General features: G+C 56.5%; 1 protein-coding gene across 1 annotated transcript in view; it reads right to left on the bottom strand.

Moving 5' to 3' along the window:
* Positions 1 to 19,283, bottom strand: part of LOC142908408 (uncharacterized) — a 93,953-nt gene that overhangs the window by 10,172 nt on the left and 64,498 nt on the right. The window contains exons 10-14 of the mRNA XM_076059037.1: positions 14,614 to 14,695; positions 11,891 to 12,013; positions 7,329 to 7,488; positions 3,849 to 4,008; positions 1,253 to 1,356 (exon numbers count right to left, since the gene is read on the bottom strand). Coding sequence (XP_075915152.1) covers positions 1,253 to 1,356; positions 3,849 to 4,008; positions 7,329 to 7,488; positions 11,891 to 12,013; positions 14,614 to 14,695 — 629 coding nt within the window. The remainder of the gene's footprint in view (positions 1 to 1,252; positions 1,357 to 3,848; positions 4,009 to 7,328; positions 7,489 to 11,890; positions 12,014 to 14,613; positions 14,696 to 19,283) is intronic.

The raw sequence follows: 19,283 nt of genomic DNA on the forward strand, positions 1-19,283 counted from the left end.
GAGGTGGTGAGTGAGGTGGTGAGTGAGGTGGTGAGTGAGGTGGTGAGCGAGGTGGTGAGCGGTGAGCGAGGTGGTGAGGTGGTGAGTGAGGTGGTGAGTGAGGTGGTGAGTGGTAAGCGAGGTGGTGAGGTGGTGAGCGAGGTGGTGAGTGACGTGGTGAGTGAGGTGGTGAGTGAGGTGGTGAGCGAGGTGGTGAGTGAGGTGGTGAGCGAGGTGGTGAGTGGTGAGTGAGGTGGTGAGTGGTGAGCTCACCTGGTGAGTGAGTGTGTTGGTGAGTGGTGAGCTCACCTGGTGAGTGAGTTGGTGAGTGGTGAGTGAGGTGGTGAGTGAGGTGGTCAGTGAGGTGGTGAGTGGTGAGCTCACCTGGTGAGTGAGGTGGTGAGTGAGGTGGTGAGTGGTGAGTGAGGTGGTGAGCTCACCTGGTGAGTGAGGTGGTGAGTGAGGTGGTGAGTGAGGTGGTGAGTGGTGAGTGAGTGAGGTGGTGAATGGTGAGTGAGTTGGTGAGTGAGTTGGTGAGCTCACCTGGTGAGTGGTGAGTGAGGTGGTGAGCTCACCTGGTGAGTGAGGTGGTGAGTGAGTGGTGAGTGAGGTGGTGAGTGAGATGGTGAGTGGTGAGTGAGTTGGTGAGTGAGTTGGTGAGCTCACCTGGTGAGCGAGTGAGGTGGTGAGTGGTGAGCTCACCTGGTGAGTGAGGTGGTGAGTGGTGAGTGAGGTGGTGAGCTCACCTGGTGAGTGAGGTGGTGAGTGAGATGGTGAGTGGTGAGCTCACCTGGTGAGTGAGGTGGTGAGTGAGTGGTGAGTGAGGTGGTGAGTGGTGAGTGAGTTGGTGAGTGAGTTGGTGAGCTCACCTGGTGAGCGAGTGAGGTGGTGAGTGGTGAGCTCACCTGGTGAGCGAGGTGGTGAGTGGTGAGTGAGGTGGTGAGTGGTGAGCTCACCTGGTGAGTGAGGTGGTGAGTGAGGTGGTGAGCTCACCTGGTGAGTGAGGTGGTGAATGAGGTGGTGAGTGGTGAGTGAGGTGGTGAGCTCACCTGGTGAGTGAGGTGGTGAGTGAGGTGGTGAGTGGTGAGCTCACCTGGTGAGTGAGGTGGTGAGTGAGGTGGTGAGTGGTGAGCTCACCTGGTGAGCGAGTGAGGTGGTGAGTGGTGAGTGAGGTGGTGAGTGGTGAGCTCATCTGGTGAGTGAGTGAGATGGTGAGTGGTGAGTGAGGTGGTGAGTTGGTGAGCTCACCTGGTGAGTGAGTTGGTGAGCTCACCTGGTGAGCGAGTAGAGGTCCTGGAGGTTGTTGTGGATGGGAGTTCCAGTCACCGCCCAACGCCGCTCAGCACTCAGCATACACACAGCCACACTAGTCCTCACCTACAGCATACACACAGCATACACTCAGCATACACACAGTACACACACACAGTACACACACACAGTACACACACACAGCATACACACAGCCACACTAGTCCTCACCTACAGCATACACACAGCATACACACAGCATACACACAGTACACACACACAGTACACACACAGCCACACTAGTCCTCACCTACAGCATACACACAGCATACACACAGCATACACACAGCATACACACAGCATACACACAGCCACACTAGTCCTCACCTACAGCATACACACACAGCATACACACACAGCATACACACACAGCATACACACACAGCATACACACACAGCATACACACACAGCATACACACACAGCATACACACACAGCATACACACACAGCATACACACACAGCATACACACACAGCATACACACACAGCATACACACACAGCATACACACACAGCATACACACACAGCATACACACACAGCATACACACACAGCATACACACACAGCATACACACACAGCATACACACACAGCATACACACACAGCATACACACACAGCATACACACACAGCATACACACACAGCATACACACACAGCATACACACACAGCATACACACACAGCATACACACACAGCATACACACAGCCACACTAGTCCTCACCTACAGCATACACACACAGCATACACACACAGCATACACACACAGCATACACACACAGCATACACACACAGCATACACACACAGCATACACACACAGCATACACACAGCATACAGCATACACTGGTCCTCACAGCATACTCACAGCATACACACACAGCATACACACAGCACACACTAGTCCTCACCTACAGCATACACACAGCATACACACAGCATACAGCATACACACAGCATACAGCATACACACAGCATACACACACAGCCACACTAGTCCTCACCTACAGCATACACACAGCATACACACACAGCAACACTAGTCCTCACCTACAGCATACACACAGCATACACACAGCATACACACAGCACACAGCATACACACAGCATAGCATACACACAGCACATACACACACAGCCACACTGGTCCTCACCTACAGCATACACACAGCATACACAATGTACACACACACACAATGTACACACAATGTACACACACAATGTACACACACAATGTACACACAATGTATACACACACACACACACAATGTACACACAATGTACACACACAATGTATACACACACACACACAATGTATACACACACACACACAATGTACACACCCACACACACACAATGTACACACACACACAATGTACACACACTCTGTACACACAATGTACACACACACACACAATGTACACACACACACAATGTACACCCACACACACACACAATGTACACTCACACACACACACAATGTACACACACACGTACACACTCACACACACTCTGTACACACACGTACACACTCACACACACTCTGTACACACACAATGTACACACACACACTCTGTACACACACAATGTACACACACACACAATGTACACACAATGTACACACACACACAATGTACACACTCACACACACACACAATGTACACACACACACACAATGTACACTCACACACACACAATGTACACACACTCTGTACACACACACACACACAATGTACACACACAACGTACACCCACTCACACACACTCACACACAATGTACACACACTCTGTACACACACAATGTACACCCACACACACAATGTACACACACTCTGTACACACACAATGTACACACACACACACAATGTACACACACTCTGTACACACACAATGTACACACACACACAATGTACACACACTCTGTACACACACAATGTACACACACACAATGTACATTCACACACAATGTACACACACACACACACAATGTACACACACACACAATGTACACACACACACAATGTACACACACAATGTACACACACAATGTACACCCACACACACACTCACACACACACACACAATGTACACACACACACAATGTACACCCACACACACACACTCACACACAATGTGCACACACTCACACAATGTACACACACACACTCACACACAATGTACACACACTCACACACACACTCACACACACTCACACACAATGTACACCCACACACACACTCACACACAATGTACACCCACACACACACTCACACACAATGTACACACACCCACACACACACTCACACACAATGTACACACACACACAATGTACACACACTGTACACACACAATGTACACACACACACACAATGTACACCCACAATGTACACCCACACACTCACACACACACACACTCACACACAATGTACACACACACTCACTCACACACTCACACACAATGTACACACACAATGTACACACACAATGTACACACACTCACACACACTCACTCACACACAATGTACACACACTCTGTACACACAGTACACACACACTCACCTTGGGGTTCTTGATGTGGTGAGCTTCGTCCAGAACGAGCCGCGCCCAGTTGATCCGCCCCAGGGTCGCCCCCCTCTGGGGTCGCGACCTTTGACCCCCGTCGCCAACCTCCCGGGCGACCAGGTTGTAGGTGGTGAGCACCACGGAGTAGCGGCACAGCCTGCTGACCAACACCACCACCATGTCACACACTCACCACCACGCTCACCAGCACCAGCACCACCAGCACGTCACACGCTCACCACCACGCTCACCACCAGCACCACCAGCACGTCACACGCTCACCACCACCACGTCACACGCTCACCACCACGCTCACCAGCACCAGCACCACCAGCACGTCACACGCTCACCACCACCACCACGTCACACGCTCACCACCACCACCACGTCACACACTCACCACCACCACACACGCTCACCACCACGCTCACCACCAGCACCAGCACCACGAGCACCACCAGCACGTCACACGCTCACCACCACCACCAGCACCACGCTCACCACCAGCACCACGTCACACGCTCACCACCACCACCACCACGTCACACGCTCACCACCACCACGTCACACGCTCACCACCACCACACACGCTCACCACCACCACACACGCTCACCACCACCACACACGCTCACCACCACCACGTCACACGCTCACCACCACCACGTCACACGCTCACCACCACGTCACACGCTCACCACCACCAGCACCACGTCACACGCTCACCACCACCACACACGCTCACCACCACCAGCACCACGTCACACGCTCACCACCACCACACACGCTCACCACCACGCTCACCACCACCACCACGTCACACGCACGGTGAGCGTGTGACGTGGTGCTGGTGGTGCTGGTGGTGAGCGTGTGACGTGGTGCTGGTGGTGAGCGTGTGACGTAGTGCTGGTGCTGGTGAGCGTGGTGGTGAGCGTGGTGGTGGTGAGCGTGGTGGTGGTGAGCGTGGTGGTGGTGAGCGTGGTGGTGAGCGTGGTGGTGGTGGTGGTGGTGAGCGTGGTGGTGGTGGTGGTGGTGGTGAGCGTGTGACGTGGTAATGGTGGTGAGCGTGGTGGTGAGCGTGTGACGTGGTGGTGGTGGTGGTGAGCGTGGTGGTGGTGAGCGTGTGTAGTGGTGGTGGTGGTGAGCGTGGTGGTGGTGGTGGTGAGCGTGTGACGTGGTGGTGAGCGTGCTGGTGAGCGTGTGTAGTGGTGGTGGTGAGCGTGTGGTGGGGGTGGTGGTGGTGGTGGTGAGCGTGTGACGTGGTGCTGGTGAGCGTGGTGGTGAGCGTGGTGGTGAGCGTGTGTGGTGGTGGTGGGCGTGTGTGGTGGTGGTGAGCGTGGTGGTGGTGAGCGTGTGTAGTGGTGGTGAGCGTGGTGGTGGTGGTGAGCGTGTGTGGTGGTGGTGGTGAGCATGTGTAGTGGTGGTGGTGGTGAGCGTGTGACGTGGTGCTGGTGGTGAGCGTGGTGGTGGTGGTGGTGGTGGTGGTGAGCGTGTGTAGTGGTAGTGCTGGTGGTGAGCGTGTGTGGTGGTGGTGGTGAGCGTGGTGGTGGTGGTGGTGGTGAGCGTGGTGGTGGTGAGCGTGGTGGTGAGGAGTGTGGTGGTGGTGGTGGTGAGCGTGATGGTGGTGAGTGTGGTGGTGAGGAGTGTGGTGGTGAGCGTGGTGGTGGTGAGCGTGTGTGGTGAGCGTGGTGGTGAGGAGTGTGGTGGTGGGGGTGAGCGTGGTGGTGGTGAGCGTGTGTGGTGAGCGTGGTGGTGAGGAGTGTGGTGGTGGTGGTGAGCGTGGTGGTGGTGAGGGTACCTGAGTGGTGAGCGTGGTGGTGGTGGTGAGCGTGGTGGTGAGGGTGGTGGTGAGGGTGGTGGTGAGGGTGGTGGTGAGGGTGGTGGTGAGGGTACCTGAGTGGTGGTGGTGAGCGTGGTGGTGGTGGTGAGGGTACCTGAGTGGTGGTGGTGGTGAGGGTACCTGAGTGGTGGTGGTGGTGAGGGTGGTGGTGATGGTGGTGGTGGTGAGGGTACCTGAGTGATGGTGGTGGTGAGCGTGGTAGTGAGCGTGGTGGTGGTGGTGAGCGTGGTGGTGGTGGTGGTGAGGGTACCTGAGTGGTGGTGGTGGTGAGCGTGGTGGTGAGCATGGTGGTGGTGGTGGTGAGGGTACCTGAGTGGTGGTGAGGGTGGTGGTGAGGGTACCTGAGTGGTGGTGGTGGTGAGGGTACCTGAGTGGTGGTGGTGAGGGTACCTGAGTGGTGGTGGTGAGTGTGATGGTGGTGGTGAGGGTACCTGAGTGGTGGTGAGGGTACCTGAGTGGTGGTGGTGAGGGTACCTGAGTGGTGGTGGTGGTGAGGGTACCTGAGTGGTGGTGGTGAGTGTGATGGTGGTGGTGAGGGTACCTGAGTGGTGGTGAGGGTACCTGAGTGGTGGTGGTGAGGGTACCTGAGTGGTGATGGTGGTGGTGAGGGTACCTGAGTGGTGGTGAGGGTACTTGAGTGGTGGTGGTGGTGGTGAGGGTACCTGAGTGGTGGTGGTGAGGGTACCTGAGTGGTGGTGGTGAGTGTGATGGTGGTGGTGAGGGTACCTGAGTGGTGGTGAGGGTACCTGAGTGGTGGTGGTGAGGGTACCTGAGTGGTGGTGGTGGTGAGGGTACCTGAGTGGTGGTGGTGAGGGTACCTGAGTGGTGGTGGTGAGTGTGATGGTGGTGGTGAGGGTACCTGAGTGGTGGTGAGGGTACCTGAGTGGTGGTGGTGAGGGTACCTGAGTGGTGGTGGTGGTGAGGGTACCTGAGTGGTGGTGGTGAGGGTACCTGAGTGGTGATGGTGGTGGTGAGGGTACCTGAGTGGTGGTGAGGGTACTTGAGTGGTGGTGGTGGTGGTGAGGGTACCTGAGTGGTGGTGGTGAGGGTACTTGAGTGGTGGTGGTGGTGAGCGTGGTGGTGGTGGTGAGGGTACCTGAGTGGTGGTGGTGGTGAGCGTGGTGGTGGTGAGGGTACCTGAGTGGTGGTGGTGGTGAGGGTACCTGAGTGGTGAGGGTACCTGAGTGGTGGTGGTGGTGAGCGTGGTGGTGGTGGTGAGGGTACCTGAGTGGTGAGGGTACCTGAGTGGTGGTGGTGAGCGTGGTGGTGAGCGTGGTGGTGGTGGTGAGGGTACCTGAGTGGTGGTGAGGGTACCTGAGTGGTGGTGGTGGTGGTGGTGAGGGTACCTGAGTGGTGAGGGTACCTGAGTGGTGGTGGTGGTGGTGGTGAGGGTGGTGGTGAGGGTACCTGAGTGGTGAGGGTACCTGAGTGGTGGTGGTGGTGGTGGTGAGGGTACCTGAGTGGTGAGGGTACCTGAGTGGTGGTGGTGGTGGTGGTGAGGGTGGTGGTGAGGGTACCTGAGTGGTGAGGGTACCTGAGTGGTGGTGGTGGTGGTGGTGAGGGTGGTGGTGAGGGTACCTGAGTGGTGAGGGTACCTGAGTGGTGGTGGTGGTGGTGGTGAGGGTGGTGGTGAGGGTACCTGAGTGGTGAGCGTTCGCGCGCCTCACCGTGGTGCACACACACGGTGAGGCGGCCGGCTGCCGTCCTCTGCTCAATCTCCTGCCGCCAGTGGTGAAGGAGCGACGCTGGGCACACCACCAACGTGCCACCAGAGGGCAACACACCACCACCCTCAACACCTACACACAGTCACACACACAGTCAGTCACACAGTCACACACTAACACACAGTCACACACACACACAACCAACGTGCCACCAGAGGGCAGCACACCACCACCCTCACCACCTACACACAGTCACACAGTCACACACAGTCACACAGTCACACACAGTCACACACACCACCAACGTGCCACCAGAGGGCAATACACCACCACCCTCACCACCTACACACACAGTCACAGTCACACACACAGTCACACACACACACACCACCAACGTGCCACCAGAGGGCAACACACCACCACCCTCAACACCTACACACAGTCACACACACACAGTCAGTCACACAGTCACACACACACACAGTCACACACACACACAAAGTCACACACACACACACACACAGTCACACACACAGTCACACACACACAGTCACACACACACACACCACCAACGTGCCACCAGAGGGCAACACATCACCCTCACCACCTACACACAGTCACACACACAGTCACACAGTCACACACAGTCACACACACACAGTCACACAGTCACACACACACACACACCAGTCACACACTAACACACAGTCACACACTAACACACAGCCACACACACACATAGTCACACACACACACAGTCACACAGTCACACACACAGTCACACACACAGTCACACACAGTCACACACTAACACACAGCCACACACACACATAGTCACACACACACACAGTCACACAGTCACACACACAGTCACACACACACACACAGTCACACACTAACACACACACACACCACCCTCAACACCTACACACACAGTCACAGTCACACACTAACACACACACGGTCAAACACACACAGTCACACACAGTCACACACTAACACACAGTCAGTCACACACTAACACACAGTCACACACAGTCACACAGACACACACAGTCACACACACACACACACCACCCTCACCACCTACACACAGTCACACAGTCACACACAGTCACAGTCACACACTAACACACACACACAGTCACACACACACACCACCAACGTACCACCAGAGGGCAACACACCACCCTCAACACCTACACACAGTCACACAGTCACACACAGTCACACAGTCACACACTAACACACACACACACCACCCTCAACACCACCCTCACCACCTACACACACAGTCACACACACAGTCACACAGTCACACACTAACACAGTCACACACACACACCACCAACGTACCACCAGAGGGCAGCACAACACCACCCTCAACACCTACACACAGTCACACAGTCACACACACAGTCACACAGTCACATACACACAGTCACACAGTCACACACACACACAGTCACACAGTCACACACACAGTCACATACACACAGTCACACACACACATAGTCACACACACAGTCACACACAGTCACACACAGTCACACACACACAGTCACACACACACACACTAACACACTAACACACACCACCCTCACCACCTACACACAGTCACACAGTCACACACAGTCATACACACACAGTCACACAGTCACACACACACAGTCACACAGTCGCACACTAACACACACACAACAACAACCGCCATTCGCCACTAAGTGGCGGTGACGTCACCACGACGCTTGTGCCAGGCTATGTGCACCCTGAGGCCACGTGAAGTGTCGAACGCCCGCTGGCAGGAGGTCACGGGGCAGACCCAGGTGCCACGGGTCGACTGACTGAGATGACTGGCTGATGCACCACCTGTGCCCCCTACTGTGCCAACCTGCTGTGCTTTAGCCACCCGGCGCTCCGCTCGCTGTTGTGAGCGTCGCTCCTCCGCCCTCCGTTGTTGTTGGAGGGCGACTGCCTCCAACTACCCAGTAGCGTCCTTCACGAGCCTCCTCCACAGAGGCCGATCTTGACACCGCTGGTACCAGTCATCGGCAAGTCCACTCAGCTCCACGTCCTCCTGTACCACATCACTCCATTTCTTCTCTAGCCCGTGCCGCGCCCGCTTAGCCCCCTCAATCCGGCCAAACAAAAGCTGTTTCGGCATGCGGTGGCTGGGCATGCGGGCTACATGACCCAGCCATCGCAGCCTTGCCTGCCGGAGGAGCTCACCGATGGGACCCTGCCCAGATCTTTCAAGGATTTGTGAGCTCCTCACACAATCCAGTCTGGTTAAACCCAGGATGGATCGTAGGCAGGCCAGCCTAAATGTTTCTAACCGGCGAAGATGTTCCATTAGTAGAGAAGGGAGGGAATGACTGTGGCCGAGAAGACCTGAAGCTTAGTGCGGAGCGACAGACCAGGTAGCTTCCACACAGCGTTACGCAACCGACGAAAAGATATTGCCACTCAACTGATTCGGAGTGAGACCTCTGCTGTTAAACTGGAGCCGGTCATAAGCACACTGCCCAGGTATGGGAAACTCTCCAATCTCTCCACAACTGCCCCATCACCGATTGGGAGTTGTGGGGGTGGAGTGTCCGATGGTACAAAATACCCAGGCAGGTGCTTAGTTTTGGTGGGGCTGATGGTAAGGCCCCACCTCTTAGTGGCACGCTCCAGTCTCAGCAGCAGCGTCTCCAACTCCTCCTCTGACTGAGCAGCTATTACCAAATCATCAGCATACATAACGTGGTTGAGCAATAGGGAGCCATCCCTTGACCGCACCCGGGCATCGATTAGCCTCCCATTATATCTGTACCATATGGAGATTCCCCCGGTACAGCTATTGAAGGCTTCACGAACTACGTGGTCAAAATAGATGTTAAATAATGTGGGAGCCAGAGGACATCCCTGTCGCACCCAAAGGTGTACAGGGAATGGCTCTGACTCCCGGCCACGTAGTTTTACCCGGGCCCGCTCACCATCATGAAGGTCCTTAATGATCGTAAGCAGAGGGTCAGGTACTCCAAAAGCACGAAGAACGACCCAGAGCCCAGGCCTACTGATGGTATCATAGGCCTTGACCAGGTCAATAAAGCAGAGATGTAGGTCTTGTTGGAATTCCCTACACCTCTGCTGTAGCAGACGGACAGACACACACACACTAACACACACAAACACTCACACACACTAACACACACACTCACACACACTAACACACACACTCACACACACTAACACACACACTCACACACACACTAACACACACACTCACACACACACTAACACACACACTAACACACACACTAACACACACACTCACACACACTAACACACACACTCACACACACACTCACACACTAACACACACACTAACACACACACACTAACACTAACACACACACACTAACACACTAACACACACACTAACACACACACACACACTAACACACACACACTAACACTAACACACACACACTAACACACTAACACACACACTAACACACACACTCACACACACACTAACACACACACTAACACACACACACTAACACACACACACTAACACTAACACACACACACTAACACACACACACTAACACACACACACACACACACACACTAACACACACTAACACACACTAACACACACTAACTCACACACACACACACTAACTCACACACACACACACTAACTCACACACACACACACTAACTCACACACACACACTAACTCACACACACACACACTAACTCACACACACACACACTAACTCACACACACACACACTAACTCACACACACACACACTAACTCACACACACACACACTAACTCACACACACACACACTAACTCACACACACACACACTAACTCACACACACACACACTAACTCACACACACACACACTAACTCACACACACACACACTAACTCACACACACACAAACACACACTAACACACACACAAACACACACACACTAACACACTAACACACACACTAACACACACACACTAACACACTAACACACACACTAACACACAAACACACACACTAACACACACACACTAACACACTAACACACACACTCACACACACACTAACACACTCACACACACACTAACACACACACACTCACACACACTAACACACACTAACACACACACACTAACTCACAAACACACACTAACACACAAACACACACTAACACACACACTAACTCACACACACTAACACACACTAACACTCACACACTCACACACACACTAACACACACACTAACTCACACACACTAACACACACTAACACTCACACACTCACACACTCACACACACACTAACACACACACACTAACTAACACACACACACTAACACACACACAAACACACACACACTAACACACACTCACTAACACTAACACACACTAACACACACACACACACTCACTAACACACACTAACACACACACACACACTAACACACACACACTAACACACACACTAACACACACACACTAACACACACTCACTCACCGTGCTTAGAGAGCCAGGTGGTGGTGGTGGGTGAGGCGGTATCTTTAGGAGGTGCGTGGGGTTCTGGACGGCTCATCAGCAGTGCGATGACCGTCAGGGTCTTTCCCAGCCCCATGTCATCCGCTGGTGCACGCACACACACACACATATAGACACACACACACAGACACGTGTAGACACACACACACACACGTATAGACACACACGTATAGACACACACACACACGTATAGACACACACGTATACACAACAACAACAACAACAACCGCCATTCGCCACTAAGTGGCGGTGACGTCACCACGACGCTTGTGCCAGGCTATGTGCACCCTGAGGCCACGTGAAGTGTCGAACGCCCGCTGGCAGGAGGTCACGGGGCAGACCCAGGTGCCACGGGTCGACTGACTATACACACACACGTATAGACACACACACACGTATAGACACACACACACACGTATAGACACACACGTATACACACACACACGCACACACACACACACACGTATAGACACACACACACACGTACAGACACACACACACGTATAGACACACACACACGTATAGACACACACACACACGTATAGACACACACACACACATAGACACACACACACACACGTATAGACACACACACACACACACGTATAGACACACACACACACGTATAGACACACACACACACGTATAGACACACACACACACGTATAGACACACACACACACACGTATAGACACACAAACACACACGTATAGACACACACGTATAGACACACACACACACACACGTATAGACACACACACACACGTATAGACACACGTATAGACACATGTATAGACACACACGTATAGACACACACACACGTATAGACACACACGTATAGACACACATGTATAGACACACACACACGTATAGACACACACGTATAGACACACACACACGTATAGACACACACGTATAGACACACGCACACACACATAGACACACACGTATAGACACACACACACACGTATAGACACACACACACACGTATAGACACACACACACACACGTATAGACACACACACACACGTATAGACACACACACACACGTATAGACACACACACGTATAGACACACACACACACGTATAGACACACACAGACACACACGTATAGACACACACACACACACGCATAGACACACCCGCACACACACGCATAGACACACCCGCACACACACGCATAGACACACACGCACACACGTATAGACACGCACACACACGTATAGACACGCACACACACGTATAGACACACACACACACACGTATAGACACACACACACACGTATAGACACACACACACACGTATAGACACACACACACACGTATAGACACACACACACGTATAGACACACACACACACACGCATAGACACACCCGCACACACACGCATAGACACACACGCACACACGTATAGACACGCACACACACGTATAGACACACGCACACACACACGTATAGACACACGCACACACACACGTATAGACACACGCACGTATAGACACACGCACGCATACACACGTATAGATAGACACACACACACACACGTATAGACACACACACACGCACACACACAAATAGACACACACACACGTATAGACACACACGCACACGCACGCACGTACAGATAGACACACACACACGTACAGATAGACACACACGTACAGATAGACACACACGTACAGATAGACACACACACACGTACAGATAGACACACACACACGTACAGATAGACACACACACGTACAGATAGACACACACACGTACAGATAGACACACACGTACAGATAGACACACACACACGTACAGATAGACACACACACACACGTACAGATAGACACACACACACGTACAGATAGACACACACACACGTACAGATAGACACACACACGTACAGATAGACACACACACGTACAGATAGACACACACGCACACACACGTACAGATAGACACACACGCACACACACGTACAGATAGACACACACACGTACAGATAGACACACACACACGTACAGATAGACACACACACATGTACAGATAGACACACACACACGTACAGATAGACACACACACGTACAGATAGACACACACACACGTACAGATAGACACACACACACGTACAGATAGACACACACACACGTACAGATAGACACACACACACACGTACAGATAGACACACACATACAGAGTGAGTGGGTGGGTGAGTGGGTGGGTGAGTGAGTGAGTGGGTGAGTGAGTGAGTGGGTGAGTGAGTGGGTGGGTGAGTGAGTGGGTAAGTGAGTGGGTGAGTGGGTGAGTGAGTGAGTGAGTGGGTGAGTGGGTGGGTGAGTGAGTGAGTGGGTGGGTGAGTGAGTGAGTGAGTGGGTAAGTGAGTGGGTGAGTGGGTGAGTGAGTGAGTGGGTGAGTGAGTGGGTGGGTGGGTGAGTAGGTGAGTGAGTGAGTGGGTGAGTGAGTGGGTGAGTGAGTGAGTGAGTGGGTGGGTGAGTGAGTGGGTGGGTGAGTGGGTGGGTGAGTGAGTGAGTGGGTGGGTGAGTGAGTGAGTGGGTGAGTGGGTGGGTGAGTGAGTGAGTGGGTGGGTGAGTGGGTGAGTGAGTGGGTGAGTAGGTGAGTGAGTGAGTGAGTGGGTGAATGGGTGGGTGAGCGAGTGGGTGAGTGAGTGAGTGAGTGGATGAGTGAGTTCAGTTACCCAGAATGCCGCCTGCTGGTTCCTGTTCCTCTCTCCATTGCATCCAGGCGAGGGCGTGAGACTGGTGAGGTAACAGCTCCACCTGCACCACGGGGAAAACGCACGCTCACCACCACGCTCACCACTCACCACCACCACCACGCTCACCACCACGCTCACCACCACGCTCACCACCACGCTCACCACCACGCTCACCACCACGCTCACCACCACGCTCACCACTCACCACTACCACCACGCTCACCACCACGCTCACCACCACGCTCACCACCACGCTCACCACCACGCTCACCACCACGCTCACCACCACGCTCACCACCACGCTCACCACCACGCTCACCACCACGCTCACCACCACGCTCACCACCACGCTCACCACCACCACGCTCACCACCACGCTCACCACCACGCTCACCACCACGCTCACCACCACGCTCACCACCACGCTCACCACCACGCTCACCACTCACCACCACCACCACGCTCACCACCACGCTCACCGCCACGCTCACCACCTCGCACGCTCACCACCACGCTCACCACCACGCTCACCACCACGCTCACCACCACGCTCACCACCACGCTCACCACCACGCTCACACGCTCACCACCACGCTCACCACCACGCTCACCACCACGCTCACCACCACGCTCACCACCACGCTCACCACCACGCTCACCACCACGCTCACCACCTTGCTCACCACCACGCTCACACGCTCACCACCACGCTCACCACCACGCTCACCACCACGCTCACCACCACGCTCACCACCACGCTCACCACTCACCACCACCACCACGCTCACCACCACGCTCACCACCACGCTCACCACCACGCTCACCACCACGCTCACCACCACGCTCACCACTCACCACCACCACCACGCTCACCACCACGCTCACCACCACGCTCACCACCACGCTCACCACCACGCTCACCACCACGCTCACCACTCACCACCACCACCACGCTCACCACCACGCTCACCACCACGCTCACCACCACGCTCACCACCACGCTCACCACCACGCTCACCACCACGCTCACCACTCACCACCACGCTCACCACCACGCTCACCACCACGCTCACCACCACGCTCACCACCACGCTCACCACCACGCTCACCACCACGCTCACCACCACGCTCACCACCACGCTCACCACCACGCTCACCACCACCACGCTCACCACCACGCTCACCACCACCACGCTCACCACCACGCTCACCACCACCACGCTCACCACCACGCTCACCACCACGCTCACCACCTCGCTCACCACCACGCTCACCACCACGCTCACCACCACGCTCACCACCACGCTCACCACCACGCTCACCACCACGCTCACCACCACGCTCACCACCACGCTCACCACCACGCTCACCACCACGCTCACCACCACGCTCACCACCACGCTCACCACCTCGCATGCTCACCACCACGCTCACCACCACGCTCACCACCTCGCACGCTCACCACCACGCTCACCACCACGCTCACCACCACGCTCACCACCACGCTCACCACCACGCTCACACGCTCACCACCACGCTCACCACCACGCTCACCACCACGCTCACCACCACGCTCACCACCACGCTCACCACCACGCTCACCACCACGCTCACCACCTCGCATGCTCACCGCCTAGCACGCTCACCACCACGCTCACCACCACGCTCACCGCCACGCTCACCGCCACGCTCACCGCCACGCTCACCACCACGCTCACCACCACGCTCACCACCACGCTCACCACCACGCTCACCACCACGCTCACCACCACGCTCACCACCACGCTCACCACCACGCTCACCACCACGCTCACCACCACGCTCACCACCACGCTCACCACCACGCTCACCACTCACCACCACCACCACGCTCACCACCACGCTCACCGCCACGCTCACCACCTCGCACGCTCACCACCACGCTCACCACCACGCTCACCACCACGCTCACCACCACGCTCACCACCACGCTCACCACCACGCTCACCACCACGCTCACCACCACCACGCTCACCACCACGCTCACCACCACGCTCACCACCTAGCACGCTCACCACCACGCTCACCACCACGCTCACCACCACGCTCACCACCACGCTCACCACCACCACGCTCACCACCACGCTCACCACCACGCTCACCACCACGCTCACCACCACGCTCACCACCTCGCTCACCGCCACGCTCACCGCCACGCTCACCGCCACGCTCACCACCACGCTCACCACCACGCTCACCACCACGCTCACCACCACGCTCACCACCACGCTCACCACCACGCTCACCACCACGCTCACCACCACGCTCACCACCACCACGCTCACCACCACGCTCACCACCACGCTCACCACCACGCTCACCACCACGCTCACCACCACGCTCACCACCACGCTCACCACCACGCTCACCACCACGCTCACCACCACGCTCACCACCACGCTCACCACCACGCTCACCACCACGCTCACCACCACGCTCACCACCACGCTCACCACCTCGCTCACCACCTCGCTCACCACCTCGCTCACCACCACGCTCACCACCACGCTCACCACCATGCTCACACGCTCACCACCACGCTCACACGCTCACCACCACGCTCACCACCACGCTCACCACCACGCTCACCACCACGCTCACCACCACGCTCACCACCACCACGCTCACCACTCACCACCACCACCACGCTCACCACCACGCTCACCACCACCACGCTCACCACCACGCTCACCACCACGCTCACCACCTCGCTCACCACCACGCTCACCACCTCGCTCACCACCACGCTCACCACCTCGCTCACCACCACGCTCACCACTCACCACCACCACCACGCTCACCACCACGCTCACCGCCATGCTCACCACCTCGCACGCTCACCACCACGCTCACCACCACGCTCACCACCTCGCTCACCACCACGCTCACCACCACGCTCACCACCACGCTCACCACCTCGCTCACCACCACGCTCACCACTCACCACCACCACCACGCTCACCACCACGCTCACCGCCATGCTCACCACCTCGCACGCTCACCACCACGCTCACCACCACGCTCACCACCACGCTCACCACCACCACGCTCACCACCACCACGCTCACCACCACCACGCTCACCACCACCACGCTCACCATCCCGCATGCTCACCACGCTCACCACCACGCTCACCACCACGCTCACCACCACGCTCACCACCACGCTCACCACCACGCTCACCACCACCACGCTCACCACCACGCTCACCACGCTCACCACCACGCTCACCACCACGCTCACCACCTCGCTCACCACCACGCTCACCACCCACCACCACCACGCTCACCACCACGCTCACCACCACGCTCACCACCACGCTCACCACCACGCTCACCACCACGCTCACCACCACGCTCACCACCACGCTCACCACCACCACGCTCACCACCACGCTCACCACCTCGCATGCTCACCGCCTAGCACGCTCACCACCACGCTCACCACCACGCTCACCACCACGCTCACCACCACGCTCACCACCACCACGCTCACCACCACGCTCACCACCACGCTCACCACCACGCTCACCACCACGCTCACCACCACGCTCACCACCACGCTCACCACCACGCTCACCACCACGCTCACCACCACGCTCACCACCACGCTCACCACCACGCTCACCACCACGCTCACCACCACGCTCACCACTCACCACCACCACCACGCTCACCACCACGCTCACCGCCACGCTCACCACCTCGCACGCTCACCACCACGCTCACCACCACGCTCACCACCACGCTCACCACCACGCTCACCACCACGCTCACCACCACGCTCACCACCACGCTCACCACCACCACGCTCACCACCACGCTCACCACCACGCTCACCACCTAGCACGCTCACCACCACGCTCACCACCACGCTCACCACCACGCTCACCACCACGCTCACCACCACCACGCTCACCACCACGCTCACCACCACGCTCACCACCACGCTCACCACCACGCTCACCACCTCGCTCACCGCCACGCTCACCGCCACGCTCACCACCACGCTCACCACCACGCTCACCACCACGCTCACCACCACGCTCACCACCACGCTCACCACCACGCTCACCACCACGCTCACCACCACGCTCACCACCACGCTCACCACCACCACGCTCACCACCACGCTCACCACCACGCTCACCACCACGCTCACCACCACGCTCACCACCACGCTCACCACCACGCTCACCACCACGCTCACCACCACGCTCACCACCACGCTCACCACCACGCTCACCACCACGCTCACCACCTCGCTCACCACCTCGCTCACCACCTCGCTCACCACCACGCTCACCACCACGCTCACCACCATGCTCACACGCTCACCACCACGCTCACACGCTCACCACCACGCTCACCACCACGCTCACCACCACGCTCACCACCACGCTCACCACCACGCTCACCACCACCACGCTCACCACTCACCACCACCACCACGCTCACCACCACGCTCACCACCACCACGCTCACCACCACGCTCACCACCACGCTCACCACCTCGCTCACCACCACGCTCACCACCTCGCTCACCACCACGCTCACCACCTCGCTCACCACCACGCTCACCACTCACCACCACCACCACGCTCACCACCA

The sequence above is a fragment of the Petromyzon marinus genome (genome assembly GCF_048934315.1).
Source record: "Petromyzon marinus isolate PM22_M1 ecotype Great Lakes invasive population chromosome 84 unlocalized genomic scaffold, UKy_Petmar_22M1.pri1.0 chr84_unloc.1, whole genome shotgun sequence".
Classification (NCBI taxonomy): domain Eukaryota; kingdom Metazoa; phylum Chordata; class Hyperoartia; order Petromyzontiformes; family Petromyzontidae; genus Petromyzon; species Petromyzon marinus.